Raw genomic sequence first — 15960 nt, 5'->3', positions numbered from 1 at the left:
TCTGAAAAGTAGAGCCTCCCTCCTTAGGCCTGTAACTCCATTATCTCTATTTTATCTGTATTCTTTTTAATTCATCTGTATAGAAAAAAGAAAAATTCTTAATCATACAAGTAATCCTTAATATCGTACACTCTTTAAGCATTTACCTGATTGTGCAAGTGAAGGTCAGCAGGATCACAACCTAAATGACAGAACAAGTAACAACAAGTAACAGGCTATAAAGTGCAATATGTTCAAACTGTGGCAAGTTCTCTCTGCCTACAAGGTACCTGTAAATAATCTTACTGAAAACATTAACTGTTTCACATATTCTTTTTTAATTCACAGTAGTTTTGTGATCTGCTAAGGTGAATATGCAAACTATTTCCTAACATATTTTAGGTGATATACTTGAAAAGAACATATGATTTAATCAGCATGTTTGGAAAACTCAATACATTCAACTAAAACTGGCTCAAACATGATAGTTAACATATGAAAAAGACAAATTCTTCACAGAATAGAATAGTTCTGTAAGGGATTAATGATTAATAATAATCATGCCAGATAAGCAGAATGTATTTTTAAATTATGCCACTTAAAAAATATATACTGTATATAATATATACTCACATATCAGTTTCACAAATTCATACATAGTCCAGAGTTTGACTGGGAAATTTAGATTTACACAATGGGATACTTAAGAGCATGTCCCAGGTTTCTTGAATACACAATGTTAAAATGAGGTTCTGTGTGTCCAGCTGATTTTAGTCCAAAGGCAGTAAGTCCAGTTCGACTTGCAGCTGAGCCTTTCAGTTATCTTTGTGCTGAAGCTCACCTTAGGTGGCCCAAGGTAGACCCCAGTACCTGCCTTTTCTGTTCATGCGATTTTTCCTTGGTATTTTCTGTAATGAATTTACAATCCCACAAACACTGGTGGGACTTGCTGTGCACACAAACTGGTGCCAATTATGTGATCAGGGAGACTGATGCTTCAGGACATATCAGATACACAACATGGTTCTTTTATAGCTCCTATACTTGAATTGCGTGAATGTGAGGACTTCTGAGCACCCAAGATCCTGCACTATTATATTCCAAGAATCTTGGTAGGTCATTGTCACTGCCCAGTGTAACAAAGTGGTAAATTATAGATAAAAGTTTCAGTCCCACAACCAAATAATTAGAGATGATAGTTGCCTAACTAATAACAATTGTTTTTGCTGGATCTGATGGCACTGAGAAGAGAGAAGGGAAAGAAGGTAAGCTATAGTTTCTAACCAAAAGTTAAAGAATGCAGTTAAGGACATCATCCAAATGCCTCTTGAATGAACAGTGACGGACTCGGGGTATTGACCACCTCCCTAGGAAGCCTGTTCTAGTGTTTCACCAGTCTCCCAGTAAATAAATGCTTACTAATGTTCAATCTGAACCTCCCCTGGCAGAGCTTTGAGCCATTGCCATGTGTTCTGTTACTGGATAGCAGGAAGAGATTAGCACCTCCCTCTCCACTTCCTCTTTTTAGGAAGCTGTGAAGAGCAATGAGGTCACCCCTGAGCCTCCTTTTCTCCAAACTAAACAAACCCTAAGTCCTTAGCCACACCTCATAGGTCATTCCTTCCAGCCCTTTTGCCAGCTTTGTTGCCCTCCTCTGAAAACATTCAAGGACCTTCACGTCTTTCTTAAATTGCGGGGCCCAGAACTGCACACAGTGTTTCAGGTGAGGCTGCACCAATACTGAACACAGCGGGATAATCACCTCTTTTGAGTGGCTGGTGACGCTGTGTTTGATGGACTCCAGGACAGGGTTTGCCCTCTTGGCTTCAGGACACACTGCCAACTCCTACCAAGCCTGCTGCTGACCAGCATCCCCAGATCCCTTTCTGCAGGGATGCTCTCTAGCAACTCCTCTCCCAGTTTATACTTGTGCCTGCGATTAATCTGCCCTAGGTGCAGAATCTGGTATTTCAACTTGTTAAACTTCATGCCATTAATCACTGCCCAATGCTCCAATCTATCTAGATCCCTCTGCAAGGCCTCTTGTCTTTCAAGAGAGTCAGCAGCACCTCCCAGTTTGGTATCATCAGCAAACTTGATAATGGTGCATTCAACTCCTGCCTGCAGGTTGTTGATAAATATATTGAACAGAACTGGCCCTAAAATTGAGCCCTGAGGAACGCCACTGGTGTCTGGTCACCAGCCAGATGTAGCCCCATTCACTACAACCCTTTGAACTCTGCCCTTCAGCCAGTTCTTACCCAACATACCGTGAACCCCCTCATCCCACATCTGGACAAGTTGTCTGGAAGGATGCTGTGAGGGACAGTATCAGAAGCCTTACTAAAATCCAGAAAAACTGCATCCACCAAGTTTCATTCATCCACTGGGTGGGTGATCTTTTCATAGAAGGATATCAAATTAGTTGAACAGGACTTTCCCTTTGTGAACCCTTGTTGACTGCAGTTAACTGCAGTGTAATTAACTCATGCACCCTCTATAGGAGGTCACTGTTTCTACTAATATAACTAAAGGAATAAAACAAAAATCCTTTATCAAAGTAATACTTTCTGTATCTGAAATCTAATAATGATAACTGTTATTAAAAATAACTAATTGTGTTATCATCCCCATTTGAGATTATGTGTTAGTGCCATGGGCAAGAAAGTGCAGAACTGCCACCACTGACAAAGGAGAGGCTGCAAATTCCTGGTTGTAAAGTGCATTAAGTAAGGGGCTTGGTGTACTTAGTGATGCCAGTGCTTGTAGGTAGAGCAGCTGGCAAGATTACACATAATTTTTCACCCTAAAGTAATAAATCTATGTGAATGTTGTGTGTATGATTTAGTGTTGAAAGGGCCCAGGAGTTAATAATTTGTGATTTTGAGCAGAAGAGCTGCAAAATTAATCTTTACAATAGCAACACCTGTTCTTTGACTCAGCTTTTAATAAATTAGATGCGGATAATATTTATCACATTCTTTGATTACTTTGAGATAATAGCAGCCAGGTGTAAAACTAGTTTTTGGCAGTGGGAAATCTAACAATTCAAAAAGAAAAGCTGTTTGAGTCACCTTGAGTTCTTATAAATTAATACCTTCTGGTTAGTGTTCTACAAGAAAAAGAATGAAAAATGAGGGGGGAACAGTTTCAAATGTATTCAGATATAAGAGTATAGAGAGGCTATTTTCAAAGCAAGTGATAACTGAGCAGAACTGGGTCGCTTTGGCATCTCAACATCTCCCGACAAACATCATTTGTGAAACAGATACAACAGTGCATATCTTGTCTTATGGAAATGAGATCTAGGTTCTCAGTTCTTGTAAATCAGACTTTACATTTTAAATCCTCCAGGCTCTTTGACAGCATTTTAAATGTTTGTCGTTATCAGCAAGATCCAGTGATAACTGAAAGTCAATAATTTTTAAACCTGCATACCAGTTATAACAAAATTTGAAATCAAATAGGTACACATATAAAAGAGAAAAAATTATTCCATCTTAAAAGATTTGTTATGCTAAAGAAGGAAAGGAAAACATTTTCAAGAAGCATTATTGATTTTTTTAGCATACTCTCCCCTTTTCCTCTTTATGCACTTAAGTTTGTGGTCATAGGTCAGAGAAAGCGATAAATGTATAATTATTTTCTCTGTTAATGTAAATTTTGTTATTGAAAAATAGGAACTAACACATGCTTTTAAGAGCTATTAAAAATTTAGTGACTAAATCTCTTCTGCTTGCTAGATGTGTTCTCCTTTGAAACTCTCTACACACTGAGCGAAGAGAGGTGAAAATCACCAAGACAATATTATCCAAAATCAAGGACTTGTGGTTGTTTCTTAGAGTCGCTAAAAATTTCTGTAGACAGAGCCTCACGTGTGTTCTTCCTCAGCTGTCATTCTGAAGACAGTTTCCCATTACTATCTGCAGTAATTTGTTTGTGTGCTGATTCTCTGCAAAGAGGTTTCAGAGAATACATACAGATTATTCCTGTAAATAGGAGGGATCAGGAGGAAATATTTACCACTTGCACAGTCCTTCAGTTTGATAAAAGTTCTTGGAGTTGGCAAAAGTAATTTTCTTCTTTGTGGGATACTGATGCACAGAAACAGAAGAGCTGCATCTAACAACCACCAGAGCATGTCTTAGCCAACTTTTATGAGAAGAAATTTGGCCTTTCTGGAGGCTGTCAAGAGTCAACTTGTATTTCCCTTTAAAACAAGTCCTACAAATATTGCTGGTTGGAAATTCTTGAAGCATCACTAGCTTCCAAGACCCTTGAAAAGACAAAGACAGTTTTGGTGTAATTTAACCTACTATCTGTAGTCTTGGCAAGGGTTTGCTGCCCAAAAGCATAAGTCTGCTTTCTTGGGTGTCTATCTCAAGAAGTTACCACACAGCAGATTTCCCCAGGTCACACAGCCTTGGATGTAAAGGATCCCTCCCTCCAGTCAGTCCATTGAGCAGATGTACATGATAGGTGAATAACTCAGATTCTTGAAAAACTTGCTACTCAGTTAATCCATATTAAATATATGTATAATCATAGAATGTTAAGGGTTGAAAGGGACCTTAAAAATCACATGTGTATATAACATTCCTTTGTGCTAATCCACTTAAGGCATGTCATTTTCTATGGTCAATGACACACAAAGTCGTGTGGCTACTACCACTTCACTCGAATTTCAACTTGCCAACAGGAGCACTAGATGCTCATTTCCAGCTCGGCTGATCTGGGACAAGGCTTGAACCCTCACCTGCATAAATTTAAATGTTTTGTGGCTATACATCTGCAAATTCTTTTCTAAGGTTCACAGTGAAAAGTCTACTGCTAATAAATCAAAGGATTGTTGGGAAAAAGTGTCGTTTCCACTTCATTCATTCTGCACTGGTCTTGAAACTCTGCAGTCAAAGAGTCTGCTGATGACTTCAACAGGTATTGAATAAAACATTCACTTTCCCATTCTGCACAAATGTCCATCTAGCAGAAAGATCCAAAGAAGGAAAGACAGGTTTTTTTTGCAGAATGAAGAAATTCAGACTGTGTTCCAGTAAATTTCCAAACCATGCAGTATTTGTCCATGAGTAAATTCCTTACACTGAGCAAATTCACATGCCTTAACAGTCAGTTTTTCTTAATTATGAAAGTAAGTGTTCCTAAGATTTGGAAAAATGCTTAATCGGAGTTAATAATAGCAAGGAGTTTACTGCTGTAGTATGTTTTTGCTGTGAAAGTTTGCTTTTGCTAGAGTCAGGTGATATGCAGTATGAGTAACAATGACAGAATCAGGCTTAGAGTAGCAACTTAATTGCCAACTTTATGACATTCCATTCCATTCCATTTCTGTCAGTCAAATTCAGCTATTTATATTTGTGTTCTGCTCTGATGGAGTATAGCTGTACTAGAAACATCTCTTGCAGTGGGTTTAAGTTTAGAATAACGCTAGATGTGGTTTCTCTAGGGAGCCATGAGGCATGGCTCAAACATATTGGTCAATTATGTGTCTGGTTACTAAGAACATAATTGTTGTGTTTGGAATTTTTTCTCAGTGAATAATAAATTCATTTTTTTTGTCCAGAGGGGAATCTTTCCCAAAAGTAAACTTCTGGGAGACTTTAATTCCAGATTCAAGAATCTCCTGAAGAAATGTATTGGTATCTTTCTTTCATTTAGTATTTCAAGAGTGGTAATACAAACTGGAGTAAAAAAAGTCATATCTTGCCATTCCACTTACCCTTTCCAAGGGTGTCATAAAGCTTTTGTCTACTTGGAGTGTGAGTTATTTTGCAAATTTCTTCAGCATGCACTTATGTATGTTAAAGAAGATACCTTGCCTCTCATTCTGCTTGCCAGTGGCTTGGCTAGGTATTTAGCTTGAGACAGTTCTATGTGTACTTCAGAAATGGGATACCAGAAAGGATTGTGCTCCTGTAAACAGAATTTATCCTATTGGATTGTCTTGGCTGGATGTCTTGTAACACCCATGGCTGAAGCTGCAACATTTCATATAACTGCTCTTTGAGTCTAAAAATAAACAAAACCAATCTTCTATCATGGAAACCTGGCCACTTGGATTTAATTATTTGTAGATAGTGAAACAAGAGTAGAGATTGACATTATTTCTACCAGAAGTCAAATGGCTGTTGGAAAGGCTAGGGAAAGTTGGAATTAGACTTAAGTTTCCTATTTTTTGAATGGATGTGCTTAAATCCAAAGCTACCATTATCTTCTTATACTGTTAAGGCTTTAGCACATGTCACTTTATTTATACTAAGTAATTTTTGGTTTTATTTTGGAAAAGTTCACATTGGACTAAATATTTGGGAGGAGGAGGGAATTTTCCATTGGAGTGAGGAAAAAATAATTCTCAAAATCTGTTTCAGTGCAGAAAGCTTTTTCAGTACAACTTCCAAACCTACAGATATCTTTTTCTACAACTTGCATTATTATACTAAACTTGGACTCCCAAAGACATTTAATGTAATAAAAAATGACACTGTAATTTAAAAAATGGCATAGAGAATTATCAGGGCACACATTAGGTAAATTAAAAGCTGGCTCAATGAGGAATCAAAAACTAGAGTTTTAATGGGAAGATGTAGATGAATGGGGCTCATTAGGGTCTGATAGGTCTGGATAATTGTTGGGAAGGACAAGTTGAAGTTATTAAATGATATTAATCCCCTGGTATAATGGCCAAATTCCAGTAAAATGCACTTTATTATAACCAGATGAAGTATATTTGAAGGAAATGAAATATATCTGGCACCAGAGAAACATATCTGTCTCTGCTGCAGAATAATGGGCCTTTGTCCTGGAAAGCAGTGACCTAATGGATTTAGGATGATCATAGAAGATCATCTCAGTGTGAGCTCTCAGCATAATGCTGTCACAAAGAAGGGCATTCCATTTCTTGAACACTTAAAAAGTTAAGGAGCAAAGTAATTATTCCACATCATATCTGTAAAAAGCTGTGTGTTTGGTGTCTTGCCATTAAGACAGATTGGAATTACTTGAGAGATTTCAGAGGATGATTAAAAATGACCCAGGCTTTGGGAAACCCTGTTAGAAGTTTGCCTCACATAAAGGCATTCAGCCAGGAACCTCAGAGATGACTTGGTATCTGTAGGTAGACTTTTAAATAAAAAAGACTCAACTCATCAAACTGTGATGAAGGAAATTAAATTCTCTGTCCTAGCAATCAGGAGCCTTAAGCATTGTAAGCAAAAGTTAAGGGAGGCAATGAATTTGAAGCCATTAAAAAAACTAGGTGATTGGGCTTTCTAAATGACAAATTATAGACAATCCAGGGGAAGATTCTGTGGGCTCTGTAGAGGTGTATGGGAGGTCAAGCTAGATGGACACATTTCTGTGATTTTTATTCTAAGATTTATTTTAGTGATTTTAAACAGCAAAACTCCCCCTACCCAGTTGTTTTTATTATCATAACTTAGTCCCTGGGATATAAAAATCAATTATTTGAGAAGGCAGGATGCCTCTGGGTAAAGTAATGGCAGTCCTTAGTGATTCAAAAATATGCACCTGGGAAATATGAGATATGAAAATTTGGATTAATACTGACCATAACAAAGATACTGGTGAAATACGGTTAAACTTTACTGTGCTCTAGATAGTAGTAGAAGTCAGTAGATTTCAGAGCACAAATGTGTTTGTGGTAATTTTATCTGTATTAAAAGTCGATAGATGTGATAGCAATGATAAATATTTTACTGGTGTTTTTAATTAAAAAAACATTTGCAACTGGAGTTCTAAGCTTTTTTGAAATTCCACAGAGTTTTATGTCTTCTATAAACCACTCTGGATAGATATATGTAGAAGTTCAACAGACAATCATCCTTGCTTATCACTAAAAAAACTGTACTAAGCTTTATTAGAAATTTTTTCAAAACTAAGAATATAAATATATATTTATTTACATATGTCACAATAAAAATACTCCACTGGCGGTATAGTGAAACAACAGGCTCTAAATATTGATGCAAAAACTTCTATTTGAAACACAAATTTTAGTGTGTGTGTTGAAAGACAGGTTGTTTAATATTGTGCTGTTAAAAGATCAGCCTAAAGGACATAATAAAAAATAATAAACTTTTAGGAAAGTAAAACTCTAATATTAAAGAATTTCATGGAATAAATAAACGAAAGCTTCTACTGACTAGTCACTGACAACCAGTTAACCAGCTCGCCATTGTAGCAATTTCTTGCCATTATAGCAAAGAAATGTAACTTTTTGAGAATGCAGCCTAATTTATTGCATATTGATGAAGGAACTTTAATTAAACACTTGATTTGGTTTTGATACTTTTCACTCAATTTGTTTGAATGCAAATAACTCCATGAAGTACAAGACCCAGGGTACAGCCAGCAGGGAGTACATCCTTTTGCATCAAATAAGGCCTTGAAACTCTTTTGGCTCCATAACTGACTGATGCAGCAGAAGAGCCAGATTGTGGCAGAAAACAGAAAAAATATGGAATGCTTGACTATAATTCTAGGGTGTAAAAATGACCAGGAAGTGAAACATCTATAAAAGAAATCTGTTTTCTCTGTTTTGCCCAGTATTCTCCAAGCTTCTTATCATCCTATTGACGTAAATGTGTTTTACAAGGCAAAGATTTATTCTAAGTCAAAAGTGTAGAAACTCCTCTTTATCATGAGAGGAAGGATTTCAAATTCAAGTAAGAAAAGCTCTTTAATGGAAAAAGTTAAGATTTTTTGACTGTTCTTGACCCTGTCAGAGGGAAAAATCCATGAATTTGGAGATCGGAGGAGAGGGAGAAGAGAGGAGGGTTGATTCTTCATATGTGACTTCTGTTCATTTTGTTTAAATCTTCTTTGGCAATGCATAGTGCCAGTGTGAGTGTTACAGCAAGATCTGGGCAAAGCTAGTTTTCTCTGTGTCTTAGTTTCCTGATCTCTGAAGTGGAATGATAAAATGTGATAACTGACAGGAGACCTATGAAAAATCACCAGTTAATGTTCCTAAAATGTGTCGTGAGTCTCATCCCCAGTTCTAATATCCGTCTGTATTTCTTTCTGTTGTGATTTCACTAAATTTAAAATGGTTGTAGTTTTTAAGTTGTCTTCCCCAAGTCAGTCAGTGGTGGCTTCTAACTTGTATTAAGTGCTTTTAAAACTACTGTTATTTCCTTTTATATTGGAGAAATCAGCATGTCAGGGTATGACTCATCATTTGTTCTCTGAAGTAAAGAGAGAAAAAAGGCACCTCAGAGGACAACTAGAGATCTGTCTTACTGGGGGGCTGAGATGGGTGCACTGAATCCCATCAACTCTTCAGGCTGCCCTTCGACTCTTGCATCTCCCCTTTGGTGTTTTTCTGTCTCATGACAGCTGAAAGTTGATTCGATCTTGCTAATATATTTTCTCATCAGTCAAGAATTCCATGATGGATATGGGGTAGCATGCAATATATTTTCTGGCTGGCATTCCATTTCCTTCTAGAGTTAGGAGGGCCAGTCCTTGGATTTTCTATGGGTAATCACAAGAAGAATCTGCAAACGAAGCAGGCTTACATATATTTGCACATCTTTACTCCACCATAAGACAAGTTTGTTACTTAAAGATCAAACTGTGACAGAGCTTGAATATCTGCTAAATGAAGCACCTCCAAGGAAAACAGATGTTAAACACTAGGTATAAATGACTCCAAAAAAATCATATCAAATTAATAAAGGATAAGAAATGTTGATAAGATTTCCTGGGCTTTATTTCTTGTTGGTTTTGTTATTGTTGCTGTTGTTGCAGAGATTTTCATGGTATGTACCTTGCTTTGTTGAATATAAGTACAGTATCACATATAAAGTCCAGGCTTATCACCTGACAAAGTGAAATTTATTCCAATTGTATTTACTTAATTAGCTGGAGATAATGGGAATAGTTTTTTCCTGCCAAGTTTGTTTAATCTCCCAAAGAGGGCTTGCATATTTATATGTTCAAAAGGAGTGAATAAATGTGAAGCTGCTGTGCCTGATTTCCTTCAGTGGTAAAAAAAGGCAAGGTGAAGGCTTCTAAGGTAAAATACAGACCTTTATGCATTCAGCTGTGTCATTAAATGTGGTTGTGGTGTTTATTTCCAGTTTATAACCCTGATTCTGTAACTGGATTTATGTAATAGGTCCAGTTACAGCATTACATCTTTTACAAACACAGGAGGGGGCAGGTTGTGTTACAGTCAGCAACATTTGCAAAACAATCCATTTCAATATGCATATGTAAATATTTGTAAAAGCTAAATTTCTATTTTGCTTCAGGGAAGTTTTTCAACCTGAACGTTTCTGTCTCAGCTTATCTGATTCATCACAGTTTCATATTATGTTCAATGCTTTTTGAAAGAACAGTTATTTTTGCAATCTATTACTGCTATTGAAAAAGAACCAGCAGAAAAAACCTTCAAAACACTGAATAATTGGAACAAATAATATAACTAAAGAAGCTGTTATTTACTTCTGAATATTTTAGAAATAAAAAAGAATTCATCAACATACTGATCCATCTTGCTTATTTAACTGTGAATTCAGCATAATGGAGAACTTTTACAAAATGTGAACACAATGAAGGTTTAATTTTCCCTTTTATCCTATTTTTGTGTATATTAATTTTAGCCCTAATTTCTGTGGGTTTCTGTTTGATTTCACTGGTTTGTGAAATCAGTGGGATTATTGAAGAACAATTTAATTAAAACAAAATTATGATCAAAACTACACCTGAAAATTTGCTTTAGTTTATATACATATTGATTTTAATGAAAGTTATTTTTCTAGTGTCAGCAGTACATGTATAGAAGTGCTCTGATATGTGGATGCTGTAATGCACTGAATCAGAGTATTTACTGTGGTACTGTGGCCTTAGGAAAGAAGGGTAACTGTCACCTTTTAGTTTTTATAAAGTTACTATAATGTTTTGTTTAGTTTATACCCCAGTTATTTTGGATTGCCATTTGATAAACTAAACTCTGCCTGACCAAAATAAACTTTGCCTAAAGATTTTATGTATTTTAACTTGTCTAAGGTTTTCTACTCCTTATATTTTTGTAATCTTTACTCTTTTTTATATTAATAAACATTAAAGTATTTGCTTGCATCTGCCAATATGTATGTCCCATTCAGGTCTCACAGAGAACTAGCTGTTCACTCATAGTCACCTGCAGAGAGGTCAGAAGGGGGAGTGAGTGAAAGGGTGTGGGTGTGTGTGTGGGTAGCAGAAACAGGTGCTGCTCATGCCACATAGCTTTGTATTGAATTTATCCACTTTGATCTCTAAAACAAATAAATACTCTGTTAAAAAAGGGAACACAACAATAAGAAACGGCACATGCATGCAAAAATAAAGCACCTAAAGGAATTTCATATATTATGATAAAGTGTTGGTTATCCATATGGATTACTGAAACAAATTTGCTGTTTAAAATATCCTAATTGGTGTGTGTTGTGTGCTTGGAACTTTAGAAGATGCTTTTGCACAGTCATCAAATGAGGGGATGTGGCAGTTGCATTTACTGATTTCATTTACCTATTAATTCGGTCAAGAGTGTTCTCAATTTTCTTTATCTTCAATTATGTATGCTTGGTTCCTGTATCTTAGACAGAATGATATAATAAAATTGCTTGCAACTATTAAAAAATACAGTATTACAAAGCATCTGTTTGTTTAAGAAATAAAAATTAATTTTCTGTCATGAGTGTTTGATAGTGTGAACTTTTTTGTGCTGTCTCACAAACATACAGTGCTAAATACACAGAAGGTGTGTCATCTGTGTTAGTCATAAGCAAGTAAAATGGAAGTTAGCATTGTGATGAACAAGTACTTGATATATGTGTCATCACAGTGTAGAGTTCCTATATGTGAAATGAAATACTGAAACCCCAATGAGAATGGTCCCTTTAAGTTCTTTTCAGGAAGGGGCTTCAATTTGTCATTAGTAAAGAAAATCTGCTATGCTGTGTGTGTTTGCAATATACTTGAAGACTCATTTGATAGAGGAGGGCATGATGTCATTGATAGGCAGTATTTAGTCAGTTGTGCTCAGAAAAGCATTCTTGTGAAACTAATATCTCCTCTTCACGGGTTTTATTTATTCTTCCTTAGTGGCCCACTTTTTGTATTTTACCTTGTCTGTACTGAAAAATGTAAAGTAGGTTTGTCTTTTTTTCTTCTTTCGGTTGCTTCACTGAACATCTCTTAAGCTCCATTCTTTCTGCTTCATGTCATTTCTGGGTGAAATCATGACCATATTTAATCCCTGGGAAAAATCTCATTGACTTCAGGAGAACCAAGATTGCTCACAACAAGTGAAAAAATTGGAATTCAGCAGCCTCTTAATTCTAGAAGTTCTTGCATATATAAGAACTTGAAAACAGTTTTGGCTCAGTAGTGCAGAGATGTTTGGTTAGGGGCATGTCTGGTTCAATATTTGGATTACATGTGAAGAAATACAAGACGGGCTTTATTGAGGAAGACAGAATATCAATCCTGCTCCTGTCTTCAGAGGAAAAAAAGCTTTTCTGTTACAGATATAGTGGGTACCATCAACACTTGTTAGAGTTACGAACAATTTAGCAAATGCTAAGTATATGCAAGTATCTCAAAATGTGGTAGGATGGTTTGACTCTTGGGTGGTCATAGTTGTAAAGGCTGTGAAGCTTTGGGCTCCTGAGAGCTGGCTGCTCTTGGGATTGACCAAAACAATGGTATTTTTCTGGGACACTTTCTAAGCTGAATGGTAGAGGATAAAACCATGGAAAATAAGGTTTTATTTTTACACTAAAGCATACAGAAAATCCCATGTGATTTTTTTTTGGTTGTTTTAGTTCTCATAATTTTTACATGATCTCATGATTTTTTAACACTCGTGGTTGACAATACTCCCTCTAAAGCATATGGCAAAAAATTTCAGCTGATACTAGCGCTCAGCCCAGCAGCCAGTGCTGGCACTGTAGAGGAGAAGCAACCACCTGGTACCCTGACTGCACACAAGCTGGCAATGAAGCTGGCAAGGAAAAGTCCAAGGAGAAGCTGAGATGCGCTTAATAGGCAACGAGCAGCTGGGCTTGGGGAGCATAAACAGCAGCTGGGAAGGCCATGAAGAAGGCATTTGTGATAAACTTGTTTTCACCTCTGAGCTGTGGTAAGCCTTACTCATTTTCTCTTTGACCTTTTTGGCTTCAGAAAGCAGTTTCAATTTGTCACTGGAACAAACTCTGCCTCCATGGTACCTAATTGAATTGAGAGTCAGCTGTGGATGTTCTTGTTGATGATGCTATAGTTAGTTTGGCAAGAATGTCAAGGTGGAGGTATTTTGCTTTTGACTCTGCACCAGGCACTTCAAAGTCATCGAAAAAGCTCAGTGTAAAGCTGCATAGAAAAGTGCTGCTGTCTAGTATTTTTCAGAAAGATACTTTATGAGTCATTGCTGATGCTATTCAGTTACTGCATTTTGATGGAAAAAGAGTCATGAGAAACATATAAATTTTTCCTAGCCATATGTTTGCACCTTAATTTTTTAAAGGCTTTATGAACCCAATAATATAGGGATGCAGTATTCTAAATAGTACTTGTTAGTGAAAAAATATAGAAACATATCTCAGTATATAAAAATTCCTGTAGCTTGTCTAATAAGCAGCTGTTTTTCTTTCAAAGTCCAATTTATAATAAAATAGGTTTTATGGCCATATGTGTTACTGCTGCTTCCTTTTAAGACCTTCACACCCTTAATACTTTATCTGGATAATCTTAAAAACAGCCTTAATGTGTCTGTATTCACTTCAGTAACACAATAATATTAATAAGTTTCCTTCTATACTGCTCATATCAAGTAACTTCATCATTTGGCAGATTTTATAGAGTGACTTCTCTCTAACCCAGTGTCTAGCTCTAGGATTTGTAGCTGTGACTAAGGGAGAAACAGGGAAGAAGTTTTACTTGCATTAAAATGAAACAATTTCTTTTGAATATTATCCAATTGAAGATTTCTCTGAGCAAATCCTTATCTTGAAAACTTTAGCAATAATTCAAAAACATATAACAAACAGACACACTGTGTATTAACGAAAGCTTCTGGTCCTGTGGGAATATGTTTCCTAAAAATATGGCCTTATTCACAGTTCAGGTCCCTTTCTTCTGAGTCAGCACTTTAAAAAGCAGGAGAGGAACTCATTTCTGACTTCCTGGAGAATTGCTTTAGGTATGTCTAGGTTTCACTTACAGAGGTAGTGCAGGGGAAATCCTATACTGCAACAATTAAACTCATAGAGATGTATGAACTTAATGAAAGCCAACTCATGTACATGAATGTGACTCTATTGTTTTATCCCTCTGGTTATATATAGACATGTTTCACATTTAATCCAATGAACTATTCATGTAAAATACAGGAAAGCTCCCGGGGTTAGATTACAGCAGCCTAGACTTCTTTGCAGCAAGTATGCTAACTATAAAGTTACTATGCTTTTACCAGCTTTATATGACTAGCTCCAGGCAGCTTCACAAGAAAAAAGATATGCAGAAATATATATTCAGAGGCATATAGTTCTTCCTATGCTTAGAGAAGTTTGTGCCCATTCACTCTAGGCCCTGGTTTCTACTTTGTTTGGATTAGACAGCAGCTAGTTAGACAATGCAACTAGTTTTGTAGATATTTTGTCCTTTACTGTTTCAACTGAAAGTGCAAAAGTTTGGGATTAATCCAATAAAGTTTAAACACACCACTGGTTTGACAGCATTAGCTTACTTATTGTTATATTGCTGAAATAATAGTCAAATTAGTTTTAATTACTTGTAATTGTCAAATTCCTAGTTAACAGAAGACATGTGTATAAGTTAGATTTCTGACACGACTGTTCCTTATGAATTTGGATGCTCTTTTGTTTCTTGACTTGTTATATAAAACTAAAGTATAATCAAATAGAACCTAATTTGATGATGGATAGTACAGTCAGATACTCTTTTCTATGGCTTCTCTGCCCTAGACATGCAACAAATGTGATATGTACTGTCTATAGAAGTTTCTACTACATTAGCTTTAAACCTATCAAGGTGCATCATTAAGTGAGAATGCTGTTCTGGACTTTAAGTTCAGTTCAATCAGCAAAGCAGTCTATAGTGGTGTTTTCACTTACACAAACACAGTTCAAAGGTAGAAATTTCACTTTATCGAAAACTGGAATTTAATCATGAAAGTCTATACAGATCTCTGTTGTTGGACAATAGCAATGCTTTAGTGACTAGTATTATGGCAGCTGCTATTCCAGAAGTTCTAATATAGAATTTGATGCACTCTCCAACTAGTGCATCTTTGTATGATTAATATCTGTGTTATATTTGAACTTCACATTGCTTTTCTTTAGTTATTATCAACCAATCCTGGAGAATGCTTCTGGCTCTCAAATAATTAAGTAGAATCACTGAATTTTGTAGATTCCTGGACCACCTTTTGAGAGCTTAATGATGCACTATTGATCTGATTTGTGAGAGAGACAGAAGAAATCTTCTTTTTGCCCACTAAAACCAGCTACAGCACAGTCCTAAAGAGACCTCACAGGAGAGAGAACATTATAGTTCCTCTTGTGACTTAATCAAATGCTGAGCTGCTGATGCTTACCAGGAACCTCCTCTCCCAGAATTGTACATATGTGTTAGCCTAGAGAGGGAATGTGATAGGAAATGCGTCTGGGAAGGGCCTCCAGATATCATTTAGTTGTTAACCTGAGACAATGTAACTGCAGCTAAACCATTTCTGACAGTTGTTTATCTAATGTGTTTTGAGAAAGAGATGGAGAATCCCTCTCCTTACCTTTAGAATATCATGTACACAAGTGCTTGTATTTTGTTTGACAGTTCTTTCTCAGAACAAGATCTTTTCCCCTTGAATACATTCTTCATATCTTAATTGTCTACATCTTGCTTCAGCTCAGATAACAATGAATTGAAACACCATCCAAAGCA

The 15960-nt window shown here is 36.3% G+C and overlaps 1 protein-coding gene across 7 annotated transcripts in view; it reads left to right on the top strand.

Moving 5' to 3' along the window:
- The window catches only part of CUNH8orf34 (chromosome unknown C8orf34 homolog), a 161726-nt gene extending 150040 nt beyond the window's left edge, over positions 1-11686 (top strand). For 4 of the 7 annotated variants that reach the window (XM_027698647.1, XM_027698499.1, XM_027698189.1 and 1 more), the window contains one exon: positions 140-9185. In XM_027698647.1, coding sequence (XP_027554448.1) covers positions 140-150 — 11 coding nt within the window. In that variant the 3' untranslated portion in view covers positions 151-9185. Of the gene's footprint in view, positions 1-139; positions 9186-10657 lie in introns of those variants that run through there. The other 3 variants (XM_027698274.1, XM_027698355.1, XM_027698421.1) reach the window with 3 other exon arrangements.
- Positions 11687-15960: the final 4274 nt, after the last annotated feature.

The sequence above is a fragment of the Neopelma chrysocephalum genome, unplaced genomic scaffold (assembly GCF_003984885.1).
Source record: "Neopelma chrysocephalum unplaced genomic scaffold, ASM398488v2 Primary Assembly neopelma1_22, whole genome shotgun sequence".
NCBI lineage: Eukaryota > Metazoa > Chordata > Aves > Passeriformes > Pipridae > Neopelma > Neopelma chrysocephalum.
The sequence above is the reverse complement of the archived record's forward strand: the minus strand, read 5'-3'. Positions and strand labels throughout refer to the sequence as shown.